This window comes from Rhinatrema bivittatum, chromosome 4, assembly GCF_901001135.1.
Source record: "Rhinatrema bivittatum chromosome 4, aRhiBiv1.1, whole genome shotgun sequence".
NCBI lineage: Eukaryota > Metazoa > Chordata > Amphibia > Gymnophiona > Rhinatrematidae > Rhinatrema > Rhinatrema bivittatum.
This window is the reverse complement of record NC_042618.1, coordinates 2,317,911-2,335,499: the sequence shown is the minus strand read 5'-3', so window position 1 is coordinate 2,335,499 and position 17,589 is coordinate 2,317,911. Positions and strand designations below refer to the sequence as shown.

General features: G+C 49.5%; 2 protein-coding genes across 4 annotated transcripts in view; one reads left to right on the top strand and one right to left on the bottom strand.

Moving 5' to 3' along the window:
- The window catches only part of SNW1 (SNW domain containing 1), a 111,636-nt gene extending 106,428 nt beyond the window's left edge, over positions 1-5,208 (top strand). For 2 of the 3 annotated variants that reach the window (XM_029597669.1, XM_029597668.1), the window contains exon 14: positions 4,460-5,208. In XM_029597669.1, coding sequence (XP_029453529.1) covers positions 4,460-4,655 — 196 coding nt within the window. In that variant the 3' untranslated portion in view covers positions 4,656-5,208. Of the gene's footprint in view, positions 1-4,132; positions 4,211-4,459 lie in introns of all 3 variants that reach the window. The other variant, XM_029597670.1, reaches the window with a different exon arrangement.
- Positions 4,830-17,589, bottom strand: part of SLIRP (SRA stem-loop interacting RNA binding protein) — a 37,743-nt gene continuing 24,983 nt past the window's right edge. Inside the window, exon 4 of the mRNA XM_029597672.1 lies at positions 4,830-4,972. Coding sequence (XP_029453532.1) covers positions 4,886-4,972 — 87 coding nt within the window. The 3' untranslated portion in view covers positions 4,830-4,885. The remainder of the gene's footprint in view (positions 4,973-17,589) is intronic.

The following is a 17,589-nucleotide window of genomic DNA, read 5'->3' as shown; positions in this document are numbered from 1 at the left end:
GGCATTGAAGGATGCTCAGGATAGGAGAATTGAGGCTATCCTTACGCAGGCTTTTGAAGCAGTTGCCATTAATTTGGTAATAGCTTCTTTCTGCTCCCTGTGGCTCGCACTGTTAGCGTCTGTCTCAGGTCGATTGAATTCCAGAGCAGTGATGGAACCGGCGGACGCAGGCTGCGACTTACTCTGTACGTCTGCCAGAGGGGTGGCTTCGGTGATAGCGGGCAGACAGCAGCTGTGGCTGCAAAATTGGTCGGCCAATGCAATTTCAAAGCCTAATCTTATGAAATTTCATTTTAAAGGATCATTCTTATTTGAGAGTGAGTTGGAAAAAATGGCCAATAAGTGGGTTGAGTCCCCCAGGTTCCTCAACTGCCAGAAGGTAAGAAGCAGGCACTGCGCTCATTTGGTGCGAGAGGCCATACTACAGGTTTCAGACGACTTCAACCCTGCAGAGTGCTAGACTTTTGGGTGGGTCTCAGTCTTTTCGGCCCAGGCATCCTTTTGGTGTTATGGGGTTTGAATGGTTTGAACTTTTAGCTTGTTACAGATAATACTGGCAGGCTGAGATCAACACAGGTGCCAATCAAGGATGGCATCAGCAAGCTCATTAGTCTCTGTCTCCATCTGATGGTCAGGGAGCATAACCCATATATATGGACCGGTCTGCTTGGACTCGAGGAAAAGAAATTATCAGGTAAGTATAGATTTCCCCACAAAAAATCCACACTGGTTGGGAAGATGCTAATAGTACTGTTGGGGGTAAACCTCTCTTGGTTTACCCAACTCAGTATTTCTCAACCTTTCATGACTATTGTAGGCATGATGGAGACATTCAATGTACAAGAAGAAAATATTTTCTCTGTGGAAAGGAAGTTCTAGAGCAACAGGAAATGATGAGGATCTAAGGAGGTAGAATCAAGAGTAACAGTGGAAATGGTGGTGGATGCAAAAGCAGTTACATGATTTCAAAAAGGCATGGAGTAAGTGCTGAAGAAGCAAAGGGCAAACCAGAGATCCACTGGGGTCTATGGTACTGCAGCAGGAATGAAATTGGTAGCCTAGGTGGCTCTTATTTTAGCATATTCTGTTTCTATATATGCAGAATTTTCATACCTAAATGGTCTCAAAATATTACAATATTTTGAGACCATTTAAGTATGAATCCACCCACAGAATCTATCCATGTAACATTTAACATAGTAAATGTCAGCAGATGAAGACCTAAAGGCCCATCCCCACTGCCTGGTGGCAGCGATTTTATGCACATTTATGCAAAGTAGATGAAATCCCCACATGAAACCCAGCCCCGAGTCCCCGTTAGGGTTGCAACTGCTGCTCCTTGTAGGATTCCCCATGCCATCTCGTCACTCAGTGCCTTCATTACCTCTCTCTTGCCACTAGGCTCCTCTGTTTATCCCATGCTTCCTTGAAATCTCACCACTTCCTAGGAGAGAGCATTCCAAGCATCCAACATGCTCTGGTGTTGGCATTGTTCCTAAATCTGTCCTCCTGGAGCTTCATATTGTGTGCACATTATTATCTTTTAGGGGTTTGAATGTCTGTATTCTAGGGCAGTGGTCCCCAACCTTTTTTGCACCAGGGACCGGCTTCAAGCAAGGCCATTTTTCCATGGCCCGGCGGGGTGGGGGTGGGGCAGGGGCGGGGCTTTGGTCATATGGGGGCGGGGTTATGGATGGGGTTGGATTTTAGTGCATACTTATTTAATTATGACATTTATAATGTGAATGTAACTCAACTCACCATAGGTTCAGAATGTCCATTCTCTCTCACACACAAACTGTCACATACATACACATTCATGCTCTTATACCCAACCATTAGCTCTCACAGACACTGATACACTCTCAGGCTGTAAGACACTCTCTCCCCCTCCACACAAACTCTTACTCCCCTGGATTTTCTCATACACACTCATGCTCTCACTCTCACTGGATCCCTCAAACCTCAGAGCCTCTCTCATTCCTCTGCTGCCGCTGTCACTGCTGCCGTGTGGCTATTGGGGAGGTGCCGATTCCTGCTACTGGCACTGAAGCCCATTTTGCTGCCTCGTACATTGTGAGATGCGCATAGAGAAAGTGCTACTCTTTGCACATTCCCAAAGATTACTGTTTACTGATTGGCACATGTAATTTATTTTTTTTACATCTGCTGTCTTATCTTACTTTGCTAATCGGTTGGTCACAGGCTTTTTTTTTCCCCACCTTCCCTTTCTTATTTTTTTGCCAATTCCTTTTATATTGCCTTTTTTCCTATTTCTTTTCTCTCCATCTGTCTTCTTCCCTCACACACAGTCAGGTTCTCATTCTCACATGCTTTCTCTCTCTCTCTCTCTCTCACACACACACTCTCTCACACGCTCTCACTCTCACATGCTCTCTCATACAATCATTCATACACACAGTCTCTCACTGGCACATGCTGTCTGACTCACACACAGACTCTCTCTCACTCACACATGCTGTCTTGCTCAAGCACAGGCTCTCACTGTCACATGCTGTCTCTCTCATACAATCATTCATACAGTCTCTCTCTTGCACATGCTGTCTGACTCACACACACAGGCTTTCTCTCACTCCCACATGCTGTCTTGCTCAAGCACAGGCTCTCACTTATCACATGCTCTCTCTCATACAATCATTCATACAGTCTCTCACTGGTACATGCTGTCTGACTCTCACACACAGGCTCTCTCACTCCCATATGCTGTCTTGCTCAAGCACAGGCTCTCACTCTCACATGCTCTCTGCAAACCTTCAGGTCCTCACTCCCACACACAATCTCTCAATTCACTCTCACACACAGACACACAATCTCTCAACTCGTCTCATACACGCAGACATACACACTCTACAGACCCTCAGTCTCTCTCTCAGCTCTGGGCCTCCTCTTCATGGGCCGCTGCAGTGTGGGCTCTGCAGCGGCCCTGGTCTTCTCGGGCCGCAATGCTCCTCTTCTGCATGTGGCTGAAGCTCCGCCTACTTCCTGCCCGCGCGGCTCCAGCATGAAGTAGGAGGAGCACTTGCAGTGGCTCCTCCTTTCTGCCCGCGTGGCTCAGGCAACATAGTTCACCGCTCAGCCGCCACGTGCTACTTTGCTTTTCGGGTTGTGGGTTTGGAGGAGGTAGGTCTTCAGCCCCGCAGCAGCGGCAGCCAATGACCGGCAAAAAACCCCCAATGGCCCGGTACTGGTCCGCGGACCGGTGGTTGGGGACCCCTGTTCTAGGGTATATATATTAAATTCCTTCAGTCTTGTTTTATAGGGCTTCCTATACAAAGCCTGCACCGGCCCTTTTTTATTTGGCATATTTATCACTGATGTTCCTTCTTTGAATGTGTTTGTCTCTTTGGGACCAGGGATTCTGCTTTCTCAATCACAGGTCCAATTTTATGGAACTCCTTTCCTGTGGAATTACTACTCTGTGACTGGATAAAAACATTTAGAGGGCTTTTGAAAACCTTGTTTAAAAAGGCTTACTGTTAACTAATCTATTGCTGTGTGAAAAATTATTTTTTTTTAAGAATTAAATTACTCGAGGGATTTTCTTTGTATGATCTCAATTATTACTCAATGTACCTACACCCTGTGGATCTATTGATTTTCTAATTATTGAAAAAAACCTAAAGAAGAAAAATTTTTATGAGGAAAGTAGGTGGTTTCATATATAGTGTAGGTGTCCCAGCACCAATATATTGTTGGTTATAATCATCAACCTCCTACCACCTCCAAAAGCAAGATTTTTTTTTTGCAATGTATTAACATTAAAGTCCCAATAATTTCAATGACATCTGTGGTTTGATAGATGTGATCTTCAAGGTAATATTCAATTTAATGTTAATACATTGCAAAACATCTTGCTTTTGGAGGTGGTAGGAGGTTGATGATTATAACCTACACTATATATGAAATCTTCTACTTTCCTCATAAAAATATTTTTTTTCTTTAGGTTTTTTTCAATAATTAGAAAATCAATAGATCCACAGGGTGTAGGTACATTGAGTAATAATTGAGATTATACAAGGAAAATCCCTCTAGTAATTAATTCTTTAAAAAAATATTTTTTTTCACACAGTGATAGAGCAGTTTCCTGCTTTTGATTTGCTCTGGATTTCAGCGGATCGCTGTTTACACTGGTGGTCACTTTGAGGTTTTTACTGTTAACTACAGCAGGTTGAACATTACTATTTGGAAGGTAAGGTACCCCTCTCAGCTCAGGACTCACGCCAAGCTATAATACATGTTTTGCTATGTACAACATTTGGAAATTGACTATTTTATTTTGTGGGTTGCTTAGACCTTTTAATAGTAAGTGACTAATCCATGTAAAATGTACACCTTAGCAGAGAGAACCTTCACCAGGGATCTGTGCTCCTTTTGCTGAATGGCATAAGCCGATTTGTCCAAAGCTACAGTAACTTCCTCTCTCTGTTTCCTATTGTAGGTTTGTTCCGGATAAGGAATTTTCTGGCTCTGACCGCAGGCAGCGCCGGGAAGGACCTGTTCAATTTGAGGAAGATCCTTTTGGATTGGATAAGTTCTTAGAAGAAGCCAAACAGCACGGCGGTTCCAAGCGGCCCTCGGATAGTGGCCGCTCCAAGGAGCACGAGCATGAGGGCAAGAAGAGGAGGAAGGAGTGAAGCCTGTAAAAAGAGTAGTGTTAAGACTTTGTACAGAAAAGGCGGAGTGAGTGGGTAAAATTTCCAACAGATAACTTGTAATGGTGAATTAACTTGTGATTTGCGGTGGAGAAGAGGAGATTGTCGTGAGTGATTTATTTTGTTCAAATACTGAAAAAAAAATAGGAAGACTCGTTTTTCTCCACCAGTCACTTTTATTTTAAATAGGCAGACAGGGGAATTTTTAATATCTACATTCCACTGGAGCCGAGGTCCCCGCCAGCTTTGGTGTGGAAGGCTGGCTCACCCAAACTTCTTCTGTTCCGCTGAACTTGGAGCTGAAACGAAAGAAAATGCAGCCCTGGCTTTAGTGAGAGATCTGTGTGTGTAAAAAAGATGTCATGCAACTAGTTAATAGTTTGGGACACCACTAGTAAGGCTAACTAAGGCAGTGGCAGCTCACTGCCCGCAGCTGTGAAAATTGAACTTCTTGGTGGATAAAGCATTTACAGATTCCAGCCTTAGAGAGACCACAGCTGGAAGACAAATAAAGTTGTATTTTTCAATCAATCAATCTGCCTGCATCATTGTGTGCAAATGGCTGAAAAGAGACTCACGAGAATGTGCCCTTTATTGCCAGTGTGGGGTTTATGACATGAATACTAGATATCTTCACAGTTAGACTAGGGTTACTGATCCCAAGAATTAGATAAAAGATGCTTAAGGTACATGTGATTTTAGCCCATGTAGCAGTTTTGACTCTTACACCCTGTTGCACAGAGCAGAACCACTAGTGTCCTCTGTATCCAGGCAAGCCAGTCCACACCATGGGTTGTGCATGCCCCCCAGCAGATGGAGAACGTCACGCTGCTGATGTAGCTCAGACAGTATTTCTCTGTCTCTAGCAGATGATGGCCAGACATCCTTGCTTGTGGGCTTTGGCCTGCCAGGATTGAAGAGGCGATAACTGAGGGAAGGAGCTAAAGCTGAGTGTCTGATGACATGGATGGGAATGAGGTGAAGGCTGGTGCCCTAGTCTTCCTCCTGACAGGGGGGAGAGTTCCTGTACAGGAAGGAGGCCTTGGGCTCAGCCCTAACAACTCTCTGGCCTCAGCTTCGCTGGTGACTGCTGCTGCTAACAACTCTCTGGCCCCAGCTTCGCTGGTGACTGCTGCTGCTAACAACTCTCTGGCCCCAGCTTCGCTGGTGACGCCTGCTGCTAACAACTCTCTGGCCCCAGCTTCGCTGGTGACGCCTGCTGCTAACAACTCTCTGGCCCCAGCTTCGCTGGTGACTGCTGCTGCAGGCCATTTTCTTTCTTCAGCAAGGCAGGCAGAGCCACCCGAAAAGAAAAAAAGTCAGAGCTTGCTGGCCTGAGTTCTAGCCACAGCAGCAGTGGGCTGCACTGAGAACAGTTGCAGGCATGTGCTTTCCTTGGAGCTGGTCAGTGTGCCGCAGCCAGGTCAGGAACACATAGGCACCATTTTCTGACGTGCACATTGTGCTGCCACTGAAGTAGGCCATGGCAACCATTTTTCCTACTGCATGAGAGATGGCATCAGGGGAGCAATGGAGGAAGAAGTTGAGCATCTGCTCTGCCTGCCATATGAGGGTAATTAACCCCCAGCGATCCCTCAGCATTTGCCAAAAATCTGTTGAGGCTCAGGAGGATGTCGCTTCAGGGGAATTTGTCCCAGCGGGACTTCATGAGCTTCCAGTTCACAGGAGGGAAATGTGGCAGCGACTCCTCATGGGATGGGGGGGTTGAGGAGTCTTCCCAACTGCCTTTCCTGCCACTTCGTACAGGGATGAGCTCAAAAACGGGCTTGCCTACTCAGGGAATGGATCTTTCCACCAGTTTATGGGTTGTTTTTCTGGGCCTGCAGTCTTTCTGTAAGGGGCAGGAACAGTCTCCCATGGAATCTCTGGATCGCCCAGGACAGCGGTCAAGGGAGTCTTCATCCCCTCACCAACAGGACAAGCAGGATTCCTTCTGCAGACTCCTCAGTGGAGGATCCCGACACGGTGTTGTACAAGAGGGGAAGATTCCCCCAGTTGCAGAGCCACAGTAGACAATGTTTCAGCTTTTTCACAGGGAAGAAATATTTGGTTTCATTTTGAAGGCCCTACTGTAGTGGCTCAGGAGCCAAAGAAGAATCCTGTGATGGTTAGCTTGTGAAAAACATCCTGGTTTTTGCCTGTGTCTGAGGTCTTGGCTTTAAATCTGCGAGCAGCGATGTTTAGTAGCCGCAAGCAGCAGGCCTGTCTGCAATATGTAGAAGGCACAGGAGAAAGGCTGGAGTTTGGAAGCAGGGGTGGCCTAGATGGCAGATGCACTGTATGATTTGGTCAGGACTTCCACCAGGAATAGTCTCTGCCGTTGCAGCATGGAGACTGTTGTGGCTGCATATTTGGTCAGCTGCTGTATGGTCCAAGACAAAGCTGCGCAATCTTCCCTTCAAAGGAAAGCTGCTGTTTGGGGAAGATCCTGAGCAGTTGATGAAGCACTTGGGAGAATCAAAGAGGAATAAGTTGGCCGGCGAGAAGACTTTTCCACCTTGCGTTCTTTTTTGAGATGTGAAGAAATTTCATTACAAAAGGAGCTCAACAACTTCCTCCCAAAGACAAGAGGTAAAGTGGCAGTCTTTGAGGAGCATATAAGCCTTCTCGCGATAGTTTCACAAGGAGGTAAGGCCTCTCCATTAGACCAGGCTGGTCCACTCTTCGGTTGAGGCCACCAGGGGAGATTAACCCTGTTTTACGAAGCATGGTCCAGGATCACCACCGCTCAATGGGTGCTGGAGGTGATAAGAGGCAGCTACACCTTAGAATTTTCACATCCTGTCAGAGGCGTAGGTAGTGTCAGACTACCCATCCCACTTCAGGTGGGAGGCGGTGCGAGAAACATTAAGATTGCAAAGTCTTGACACTATAATACTGGTTCCCTCACAGGAGCAGGGCCTCAGAAGGTACCCTGTCTACTTTGTAGTTCCAAAGGAGGAGGGTACCTGCATAAGAACATAAGACCTTTCGGCCCATTCTGGAGCTGAAGGTCACTGCGGTACTGCAGGTGAGTAATCACAGTGGCTGTTCGGAAAGGGGAGTGATTAGACTTGACAGAAGTCACATTCCCATACATCCAGAGCAGCAGACATTTTCCTAGCTTGTAGCCAGATGGACTCAGGACCAATGGGTTTATGCTCCCCTACCAGCAGATGGAGACAAAATCAAGTTCCCTGTATGTACCCGGATCAGTCCAGACTCCTGGGTTTTGTCTCCCCTCCAGCAGGTGGAGACAGATGTTTTGACAGACTCTGCCCTATATCCTAAGGTGCCACCTATAGTCTGTCAGTATTTCTCTGTCTCCAGCAGATGGTGGAGGTGCAAAACTTACAGTCTGTTCTGGTTACTTAATAAAAATAAAAAAGAGAAAAAACAGGAAAAAGTTCAGGAAGACATCAGTCAGCCTCCCAGGGGGTTACCAGGTCCTGAGGGGACCATCCCCCCTGGTTTCTGAGGCAGCTGCCGCTAGGGGTCGAGGGCCCTCTTGCCACCTTGTAGCAGCGCTAGGTGAGATACTGGGAAGCCCGGCTCACTCACCCCAGGACCCATAGGCTGCCGGGGAAGTTTGTTAAAAAAAAAAAAAAAGTCCTAGGAGAACAAAATGGTGTTGTGAAGAGAGGACATGTTCAGACGAGCTCCTGACTGTCACTGTTTTTTTGGGATTCTCTCTTACTACAAATGCCATACACTAAAAGAAAGTGGAAGGTAAGGGAGGGAACTTAGACTCCCCTTAAGCGTACTCCAGGACAGACGAAGATTCAGAAGTTCTCCGCAGTGGGGGATTCTCCAGGAGAAGGAGCAAATAAATAAATTTTCTGTTTGTTTTCCTGGACTCTCCCTTTCCTTGCTGTCCCAGTCGGGCTTCTGCTGCCGTTTTTCACAGGTATTTAAAAGGTTTAAATTAAAAAGTGTGAAGCTCATTTTTTTCCTTACCGCTGCCACAGAAGTCAGCCTGTTGTGCGTGCAGCGAGACATGCGCACGACTCTCCAGGGGCAGCCTCCAAGGCCCCCGGGGGGGAGGGGGCGTAGTTCGGGTCCACACGGTCACCCAGGCGTTTGGTAAGCTGCAGCCTCCTCCTCCCGCTGAGCACTGGATCTGGTGCCATTTTGAATTCCCTCAAATCAGCAGCGCTTACTGCGGCAGGGGAGGGGAGTCTCCCACCGCCTTTGTCTCCTCAACAAATGGCCCCTGAGGGGGGGGGGCAAATCAGTGGGGCTTGGCTCAAGAGTTGCAAAGGAAAAGCCCGATGGGGATTCAGCTTCCTCTTTAGATGTTTTTATTATTACATAAGGCCTTTAAGAAGAGGATGGCTGAAAAATCTTTTTTCTCAGAGCCATTGCCCAAGTCCAGAAAGAGGTCCAAGCCTGCGGAAAGCACTGAGCCCTCTAAAGTGAGGCGTCCATTAGGGTCAGTGGCGCCACAGAATGACACTGATACATCTTCAGATTCTTCGGACCCAGATGATCAGGACCTGCCATTCCAGCCTCTGCAGGGGGTTGAAGGGGATACGGACCAGCAGCAGGGTGCTGTGTATGGAGATGACCCGAAGGTGGTCTGTCTGTTTAGAAAAGAGCAGCTTGGGCCTCTTACTCCTGCTATTTTGGGGAAATTGGGTACTGAGGCTCCCCAAGAGGAATCCCGTTTGGGATCTATGGATCCGCTGTTGTTGGGCCTGGGTGGTGGTCCTCCTTCCTTTTTCATTTCTCGGTCACTGACTTGCTTTTCTGGGAATGGAACACCCCTGCTTTAGGACTGAAGGTTACTAAGGCGATGGATAAGCTATATCCTCTGCCAGAGGATGCTTTGGACCTTCTTAGAGTCCCCAAGGTGGATGCTGCGGTGTCAGCAGTCACAAAAAAAGATCCCCATCCCAGTTACGGGGTCCACGGCCCTCAAGGATTTACAGGATCGAAAGCTGGAGCTTCAGCTCAAAAGGATTTTTGAGGTCTCAGCGCTTGGAATCAGAGCTGCGATGTGTAGCAGTTTTTCTTTGAGAGCTGGCCTTCAAGGGGTGCAACAGCTACAGGTCAACAACTCGCTGTCTGAAGGGGAAGCTCTTCAGGCTGGGCGTCTTGAAGCTGCGATCGCTTACAGTGCAGATGCCCTTTATGACCTGTTACGGACTTCTGCCAGGTCAATGGTTTCTGCTGTCTCGGCACGTAGACTGTTGTGGTTAACTGGTCTGCAGATGTTTCTTCCAAATCTCAACTGGGGTCTCTGCCCTTTAAGGGCAAGTTGCTGTTTGGAAATGAGCTGGAGGACATGATTCAGTCTCTGGGAGAGAATAAGGCTCACCGGCTACCTGAAGATAGGCCAAGAGGTTCTTTTTCTTCTAGGTCTCGCTTTCGTGGGGGTCGACGATTACATGCGCCACGATCGTCCACTTCCTCCTTTCGGCAAAATATTAACAGGCAACAGTCCTGGTCTCAGAACTTTCGCGGATGGCGCTTTACAAGGCTTGGAAACTCCCAGTCTGCACAAGGCAGTAAGCCTTCACAATGATGTGAGGCCGGTCCATTCTTTGGTTCCGGTAGTAGGGGGCAGACTGTCTTTTTTATGAGGAATGGACCAAAGTGACATCGGACCAGTGGGTCCTTTCCGTGATAAGACACAGTTACACTTTAGATTTTGCAAGTCTCCTTCGCCACCACTTTCTAGTCTCCCCATGCGACTACGAGACAAAGCACCTGGCGGTACAGGAGACACTGCAGTACCTTCTAGAGCTCGGTGCGATTACGCCTGTTCCTCCGGCAGAGCAAAGAAAGGGCAGACACTCCATTTATTTTGTTGTACCAAAGAAAGAGGGAACCTTCCAGCCCATTCTCGACTTAAAGCAGGTCAACAGATGTCTTCAGATCCTCTGCTTCCAAATGGAGACTTTGCGGTCCGTCATTGCTTCAGTTCGAAAGGGAGAGTTCCTAGCTTCCTAGATCTTCACTAGATCTCACAAATACACATCGGAGTTCGGACCGCCCACCAGAAGTTTGAGGTTTTCTATTCTAGGACATCATTACCAGTTTCGAGCTCTGCCTTTCAGCCTTGCTACCGCCTCCAAGACCTTCACCAAGAAAATGGCGGCAATAGCGGCACAGCTGAGAAGGGAAGGCCTGCTGGTGCATCCATATCTGGACGACTGGCCGATTCGAGCGAAATCTGAGTCGCTTTGCCATTTGGCTGTCCACCAAGTGCTTCAACTATTACAAGCGCTTGAGTGGGTTGTCAACCTTGCCAAGAGTTGCCTGGTGCCATCTCAATCCTTGGAGTTCTTGGGGGCTCTGTTCTACACACACAGAGGAGAATATTCCTTACTACGGATCACGTTGTCAAGCTACAGGGCCAGATTCAAGCCTTGTTGTCCAAACATCCTCCGAGTTTGGGATTACTTGAGAATCCTCGACTCTGACATCTACTTTGGAGTTGATCCCATGGTCCTTTGCAGTCAGCATTGCTTTCTCGGTGAAATCCAGTCTCTGAACAATTTCATCTTCCCTGCCTCTTATGGATTCCGCAAGATCCAGTCTCTATTGGTGGCTACTCTCGGACAACTTGTGCCACAGAGTTCCCTTGGTGGTGCCAGAGTAGACAGTGGTTACCACGGATGCCAGCCTCTCCAGTTGGGGAGCAGTTTGGGGAAGTCTCTGCAGGGCCAGTGGTCCAATCGCCTGGAGACCAGGGCGGTACGTCTAGCATTGCAAGTGTGACTACCGCTATTCCAGGGGAAGTCGGTCAGGGTGCTGTCAGACAATGCGACCATGGTGGCTTATATGTCGCCAAGGAGGGACCAAGAGCCGGCCAGTGGCATTGGAAGCGCAACAGTTGGTCAGCTGGACGGAGCAGAATCTGGTCAGCATTGTGGCATCTCACAATAGCCAGGGTCGACAACGTTCATTCGGATTTTCTCAGTCGTCACTGCCTCGATCCCGGAGAGTGGAAGCTAACCGCAGAGGCCTTTCGGCTCATTTGCAACACATAGGGCACTCCCAGAATGGATTTGATGATGGCCTTTCAGAATGCCAAGGCCCCACGCTTCTTCGCTTGTCGCAGGGAAACAGGAGCAGAAGGTGTAGACGCTCTGGTTCTTCCCTGCCCGACAAACTTTTTCTGTATGTTTTTCTGCCATGGCCTCTGATCGGCAGGGTGCTCAGAAGATTAGAGCTTCAGCCGGAGGTCATCCTCACTCCCGAATGGCCGAGATATCCATGGTTTGTGGATCTTCTCAATTTGACTGTGAGGGGGCCCCTGCGCTTTCAGTACTTTCCGAACCTTCTACATCAAGGGCCTGTCTGTTTTGACAAAGCGGATCACTTGTCTGGTGGCATGGCTTTTGAGAGGCAGCATGAGGAGTAAGGGTTATTCTGACGCGGTAGTGACTACACTTTTGCGACCTCGCAAAACGTCCACTTCACTAGCTTATGTCAGTGTGGAAAGTTTTCGAATCTTGGTGCGTAGAATGTGATATTCTTCCTATCCGGGCGTCTGTGGCCGATACTTTGTGTTTTCTTCAGGCCGGTCTCTCCAAGGGCCTATTGTGTAGTTCCCTGAGAATACAGGTGGCAGCTCTTGGTTGTTTGCGCAGTACCATTCAGGGGATAACGTTAGCTTCGCATCCGGATGTGGCTCGTTTTCTTAGGGGTGCAAAGCACTTACGTCCCCCGGTCAAACACCCTTGTCCTTCCTAGAGCCTAAACTTGGTACTCAGAGCTCTGTGTGCTGCACCCGTTGAGCCTCTAAAAAGGGCGATGCTGAAAGATCTTACGCTAAAGGTGATTTTCCTAGCATGTAGCAGATGGACTCAGGACCAATGGGTATAGTGTGCTCCTACATGTACTATATGCAGCCATGCAGGAAGCTCTGCTCTTCAGTATTTCTCCGACTCCTTAGCGTGCACAGCGTTAGAAAATCCAAAACAAAGAAGAAATAATCTTACCTCTACAGATGAGCCCCGGTCTCCTGCGGTGATACCTAAGGGTCCATCCCCCAGTCGAGAATTCCTGAGGTGATTTCCGAGATCCCTCAGAGGTAAGCCTCGGTCCGGTAGCCGGTTCCCAGCGTGGACTTAGCCCCCAGGAATGGGAGTGGCTGAGAGGCAGCTGGTGCAATACCGAGCGCGGTGGTAAAGGTACTTTCCCCTCTCCCCACCACAGCCGGAGACTGCGAAACGCCGAGACAAGCTAAGATAGAAAACTTTTCTTAAAGTCTCCGAGGCTCAGATAGCTGCACAGATTGCCAGCCGGTGTCTGTCCTATCAGGTTGATCAGCCCTGTACGGGCTAGACCCTGATCCAGTATGAGGGTCCCTCCCATGTGGAGAACCTCCGGGGGGGGTGGGGGGTGTCATCTTGCCCGCTTGGTCATCAGCGCCATTTCCCCCCCTCCATCGCTGTACTGTCCGCTTAACTGAGCCGTGCGTGCATCTGGGCCGGGCACACAGCGATGCACGCTAGGGTGCTGGGCCCATAGCGGCACGCCCAACAGTGCCGGGCGCACATAGTGGCCTGTATGTATATCTTCGCAGCTTGCACGCACATCTTCGACGCGCAGGCGTATAAATGCACAGACCTGTTTTGAACGACCCTTCGTGCACAAACCATGGCACCACCGGCCAAGAAAGCCAAGGCACAAGCCCTCTGCCCAGCCTGCCACCTAAGAGCTGCGCAACACGAAGAGGCTAATGCTCTGTGCCTGCAGTACGAGGCGGCTCTGGGGGAACCAGGACAAGGCCCCCCCCAGCCAGTACAGGAATCCAGCTACACCGATAGTACCCCGGATCTTCTCTATCCCCAACTCGGCCCCTCGGGGAATGCCGCTGGGTTTAATATGGACCCAGGAACCCTCCTGGGTGGAATTCTTTAAAGGTCTGCAATTCTTCTTCCAGGCGCACTCGGTGCCACCGGTGTCCACCTCAGCCAGGGGCGTCTCAATCATTGTGGCAACCAGAAGACAACTCTGGCTCCGAAGCTGGTCAGCCGACATGACTTCCAAGACAAAATGCCCTTTAAAGGGGCCCTCTTGTTCGGAAGCGAATTGGAGACGTTAGCCGACAAACGGGGCGATTCCCCAGTACCTCGGCTACCGGAGGACAAGAACAAGAGAAGCCCAGGCCCCTAACATCGAAGGGCAGAGGATCAGATCGTACAAGAATACATAGCAAGCACCTCGCCCCGCAGACAGGGGCCAGTCTTTTCGGAACAAACACAACAAGAGGGAAGCCGGCTCAGGTCCAGGCCCCAGCCACACCCCACAATGAGAATCAACAGACCCATCCACAGGAAGAAGCCATAGGGGGCAAGATTGCCCTATTCTACCAAAGATAGGTTGAGATAACATCAGACAAATGGGTCCTAACCATCATTCGAGAGGGATACTATCTGGACTTCCACAGCATCCCCCCAGACAAATTTGTAAAATCCCCTTGCCACTCCCCCTCCAAGAGGATGGCAGAGGAAACCACACTGACCAAATTGCTCGCCCTAAAGGCTAGAACATCGGTGCCCATGCACCAACAAAATACCGGGCACTATTCCATCTATTTTATCGTCCCCAAGAAAGAGGGAACGTGCCGGCCCATCCTAGACCTCAAGTCTGTCAACCGCTACCTGAGGGTACCACACTTCCGCATGGAAACCCTACACTCAGTCCTAAGGGCAGTACAGCTGGGAGAATTTCTGACCTCCCTGGATCTGCACATCCTGGTTCATCACGACCACCAGCGCTTTCTAAGCTTCACGATCATGGACCACCACTACCAGTTCCGAGCACTGCCCTTCGGACTAGCCACTGCACCTTGGACGATCACCAAAATCATGTTTGTAGTTGCAGCGACACTGAGGAAAGAAGGAATCCTCGTACACCTGTACCTGGACGATTAGCTGATCAGAGCAAAATCTCCAGAAGAAAGTCATCAGGTGACCTCCAGAGTCAAGAACCTACTGCAGAACGTTGGGTGGGTCGTCAACACAACCAAGAGCTGCCTGCAGCCCTCCCAAATCACTAGAATACCTGGGAGTCCGGTTCGACACCCAACAGGACAAGGTCATCCTTCGCCTTGCAAGGAGAAGGAAAGTGATGGACCAGTTGAGAAAACTGTTGAATGGCACTTGCCCCATGCTATGGGACTACCTCCAAGTTCTCAGACTCATGACATCAACCCTAGAAGTCGTACTATGGGCAAGGGCCCACATGCGACCACTATAAGGTTCCCTACAGTCACGATGGAACCCAATGTCCCAGGACTACACCATTCGCCTCCAGCTGCCGGCGGAGGTACGGATCCAGCTCCTATGGTGGCTACAAGAAGACCATCTGAGCAAGGGAGTAAGGCTATCCTCACCAACCTGGGTCTTGCTCACCACAGATGCGAGCCTACGAGGGTAGGGAGCCCACTGCTAGGAACTGACGGCCCAGGGCCAATGGGACAAGGAAGAGTCGGGATGGAACATCAACCGACTGGAAGCCCGGGCAGTCAGACTAGCCTGCCTACAATTCAGTCACAGACTCTGAGGAGAATCGGTCAGTCATGTCAGGAAACGCCATAACAGTGGCCTACATCAACCGCCAGGGAGGAACCAGAAGCCAACAGGTGTCCCTGGAAATAGACCCCCTAATGGCATGGGTGGAAGCAAACCTGCAAGGGATCTCAGCCGCCCACATTGCGGGAAAAGACATCACCACTGCGGATTACCTCAGCAGAGAAAGACTAGACCCGGGGGAATGGAGGCTATCAACCACAGCCTTCCAGTTGATAATAGACCACTGGGGAACCCCAGCCATGGATCTTCTGGCAACCCGGTCAAACGCCCAAGTTCCCAACTTCTTCAGCCGCAGACAACCCTCAATCCCAAGGGATCCACTCCCTCGTCCAAACCTCGCCACAGGAAGACCTGCTGTGTACGCCCTTCCTCCATGGCCACTACTGGGCAGGATCATCCTCAAGATAGAACATCACAGGGGCCTAGTACTTCTAGTGGCCCCGGACTGGTCAAGAAGGCCATGGTACGCAGACCTCTGGCGGGGAACCCCCTGTGTCTACCTCCACACAGGGATCTGCTCCAGCAAGGCCCGATCCTCCACAAAGACCCAACTCTATTCTCTTATGGTCTGGCCATTGAGAGGACTCGCCTGAAGAAGAGCGGATACTCAAGGGCAGTGATCCACACCTTGCTCTGAGCATGCAAGTTTTCCACATCTTTAACTTACATCCGAATATGGAGAATATTCGATGCCTGGTGTGAAGACAGCGACATCCTTCCGCAGGCAGTCAAAATTCCCATGATCCTGGAATTTCTTCAGGACGGCTTGAAGAAGGGGTTGTCCCTCAATTCCATCAAGGTTCAACTGGCCGCACTGGACTGCTTCCGAGCCAAAGTAGACGGCATCAGTCTATCTTCCCATCCAGCGAGGGGTCAAGCAATTCAGACCACCTCTAAAGTGGCCGGTACCCCTATGGAATCTCAATCTAGTACTCGACTTCCTAGCGGGAACCTCTTTCAGACCTACATGCGGTCTATCCCTACGGCTCCTGACCTTGAAGACTGCATTCCTAGTGGCAATATGCTCAGCCCCTCGCATCTCCGAACTTCAAGCACTATCCTGTCGGGAACAGTTCATCAGATTCACACCGGGATCCATACAGCTACGCACTGTCCCCTCCTTCCTTCCAAAGGTGGTTTCTCATTTCCATCTAAACCAAACCATCTCGCTGCCATCTCCAGACGAGCATAAGGATGCGGAGGTCTCACGACTTCTTTGCCATCTTAACGTCGGCAGACTCCTAGTCAGATACCTGGAAAGATCGGAATCCGTACGAAAGACAGACCACCTATTCGTACTTCACAGCAGGAAGAAACAAGGGGAAGCAGCCTTGCGGGCAACCATAGCCTGCTGGATCAAAGAAGTAATCAGGGCGGCCTACATGGAGGCAGGCAAGCCTCCACCTCAACAAGTCAAGGCCCATTCCACAAGAGCCCAGGCGGTGTCCTGGGCAGAAAACAGGATGCTGTTACCTGCCGAGATCTGTCGGGCAGCGACATGGTCCTCCATTCACACCTTCTCGAGGTTCTACCGCCTGGTTGTTCAGGCTCGGGAGGACACGGCCTTTGCAAAGGCAGTACTAAGTGGGCCACGGGCAGCCTCCCGCCTGGTTCGGGAGTAGCTTTTGTACATCCCATTGGTCCTGAGTCCATAGAAACATAGAAATGACGGCAGAAGAAGACCAAACGGCCCATCCAGTCTGCCCAGCAAGCTTCACACATCTTTTCTCTCATACTTATCTGTTTCTCTTAGCTCTTGGTTCTATTTCCCTTCCACCCCCACCATTAACGTAGAGAGCAGTGATGGAGCTGCATCGAAGTGAAATATCTAGCTTGATTAGTTAGGGGTAGTAGGGGTAGTAACCACCGCAATAAGCAAGCTACACCCATGCTTGTTTTACCCAGACTATGTTATACAGCCCTTATTGGTGGTTTTTCTTCTCCCCTGCCATTGAAGCAGAGAGCTATGCTGGATATGCGTGAAGCATCAGTTTTTCTTTTCCCCTGCTGTTGAAGCAGAGAGCTATGCTGGAAATGCGTGATGTATCAGCCTTTCTCCCATGCCGTTGAAGCAGAGAGCCATGCTGGATATGCATCGAAAGTTGAAGCAGAGAGCCATGCTGGCTATGCATCGAAAGTGAAGTATCAGGCACATTTGGTTTGGGGTAGTAACCACCGTAACAAGCCAGCTACTCCCCGCTTTGTGAGTGCGAACCCTTTTTTCTTCTCCCCTGCCGTTGAAGCAGAGTCCATCTGCTACATGCTAGGAAATGGAGAAATTACCTGAATTTCATTTTCCTTAGTGTACAGATGAACTTATCCCGCGCACAGCTGCCTCAAAATACAAAAACCTCGGGTGACAA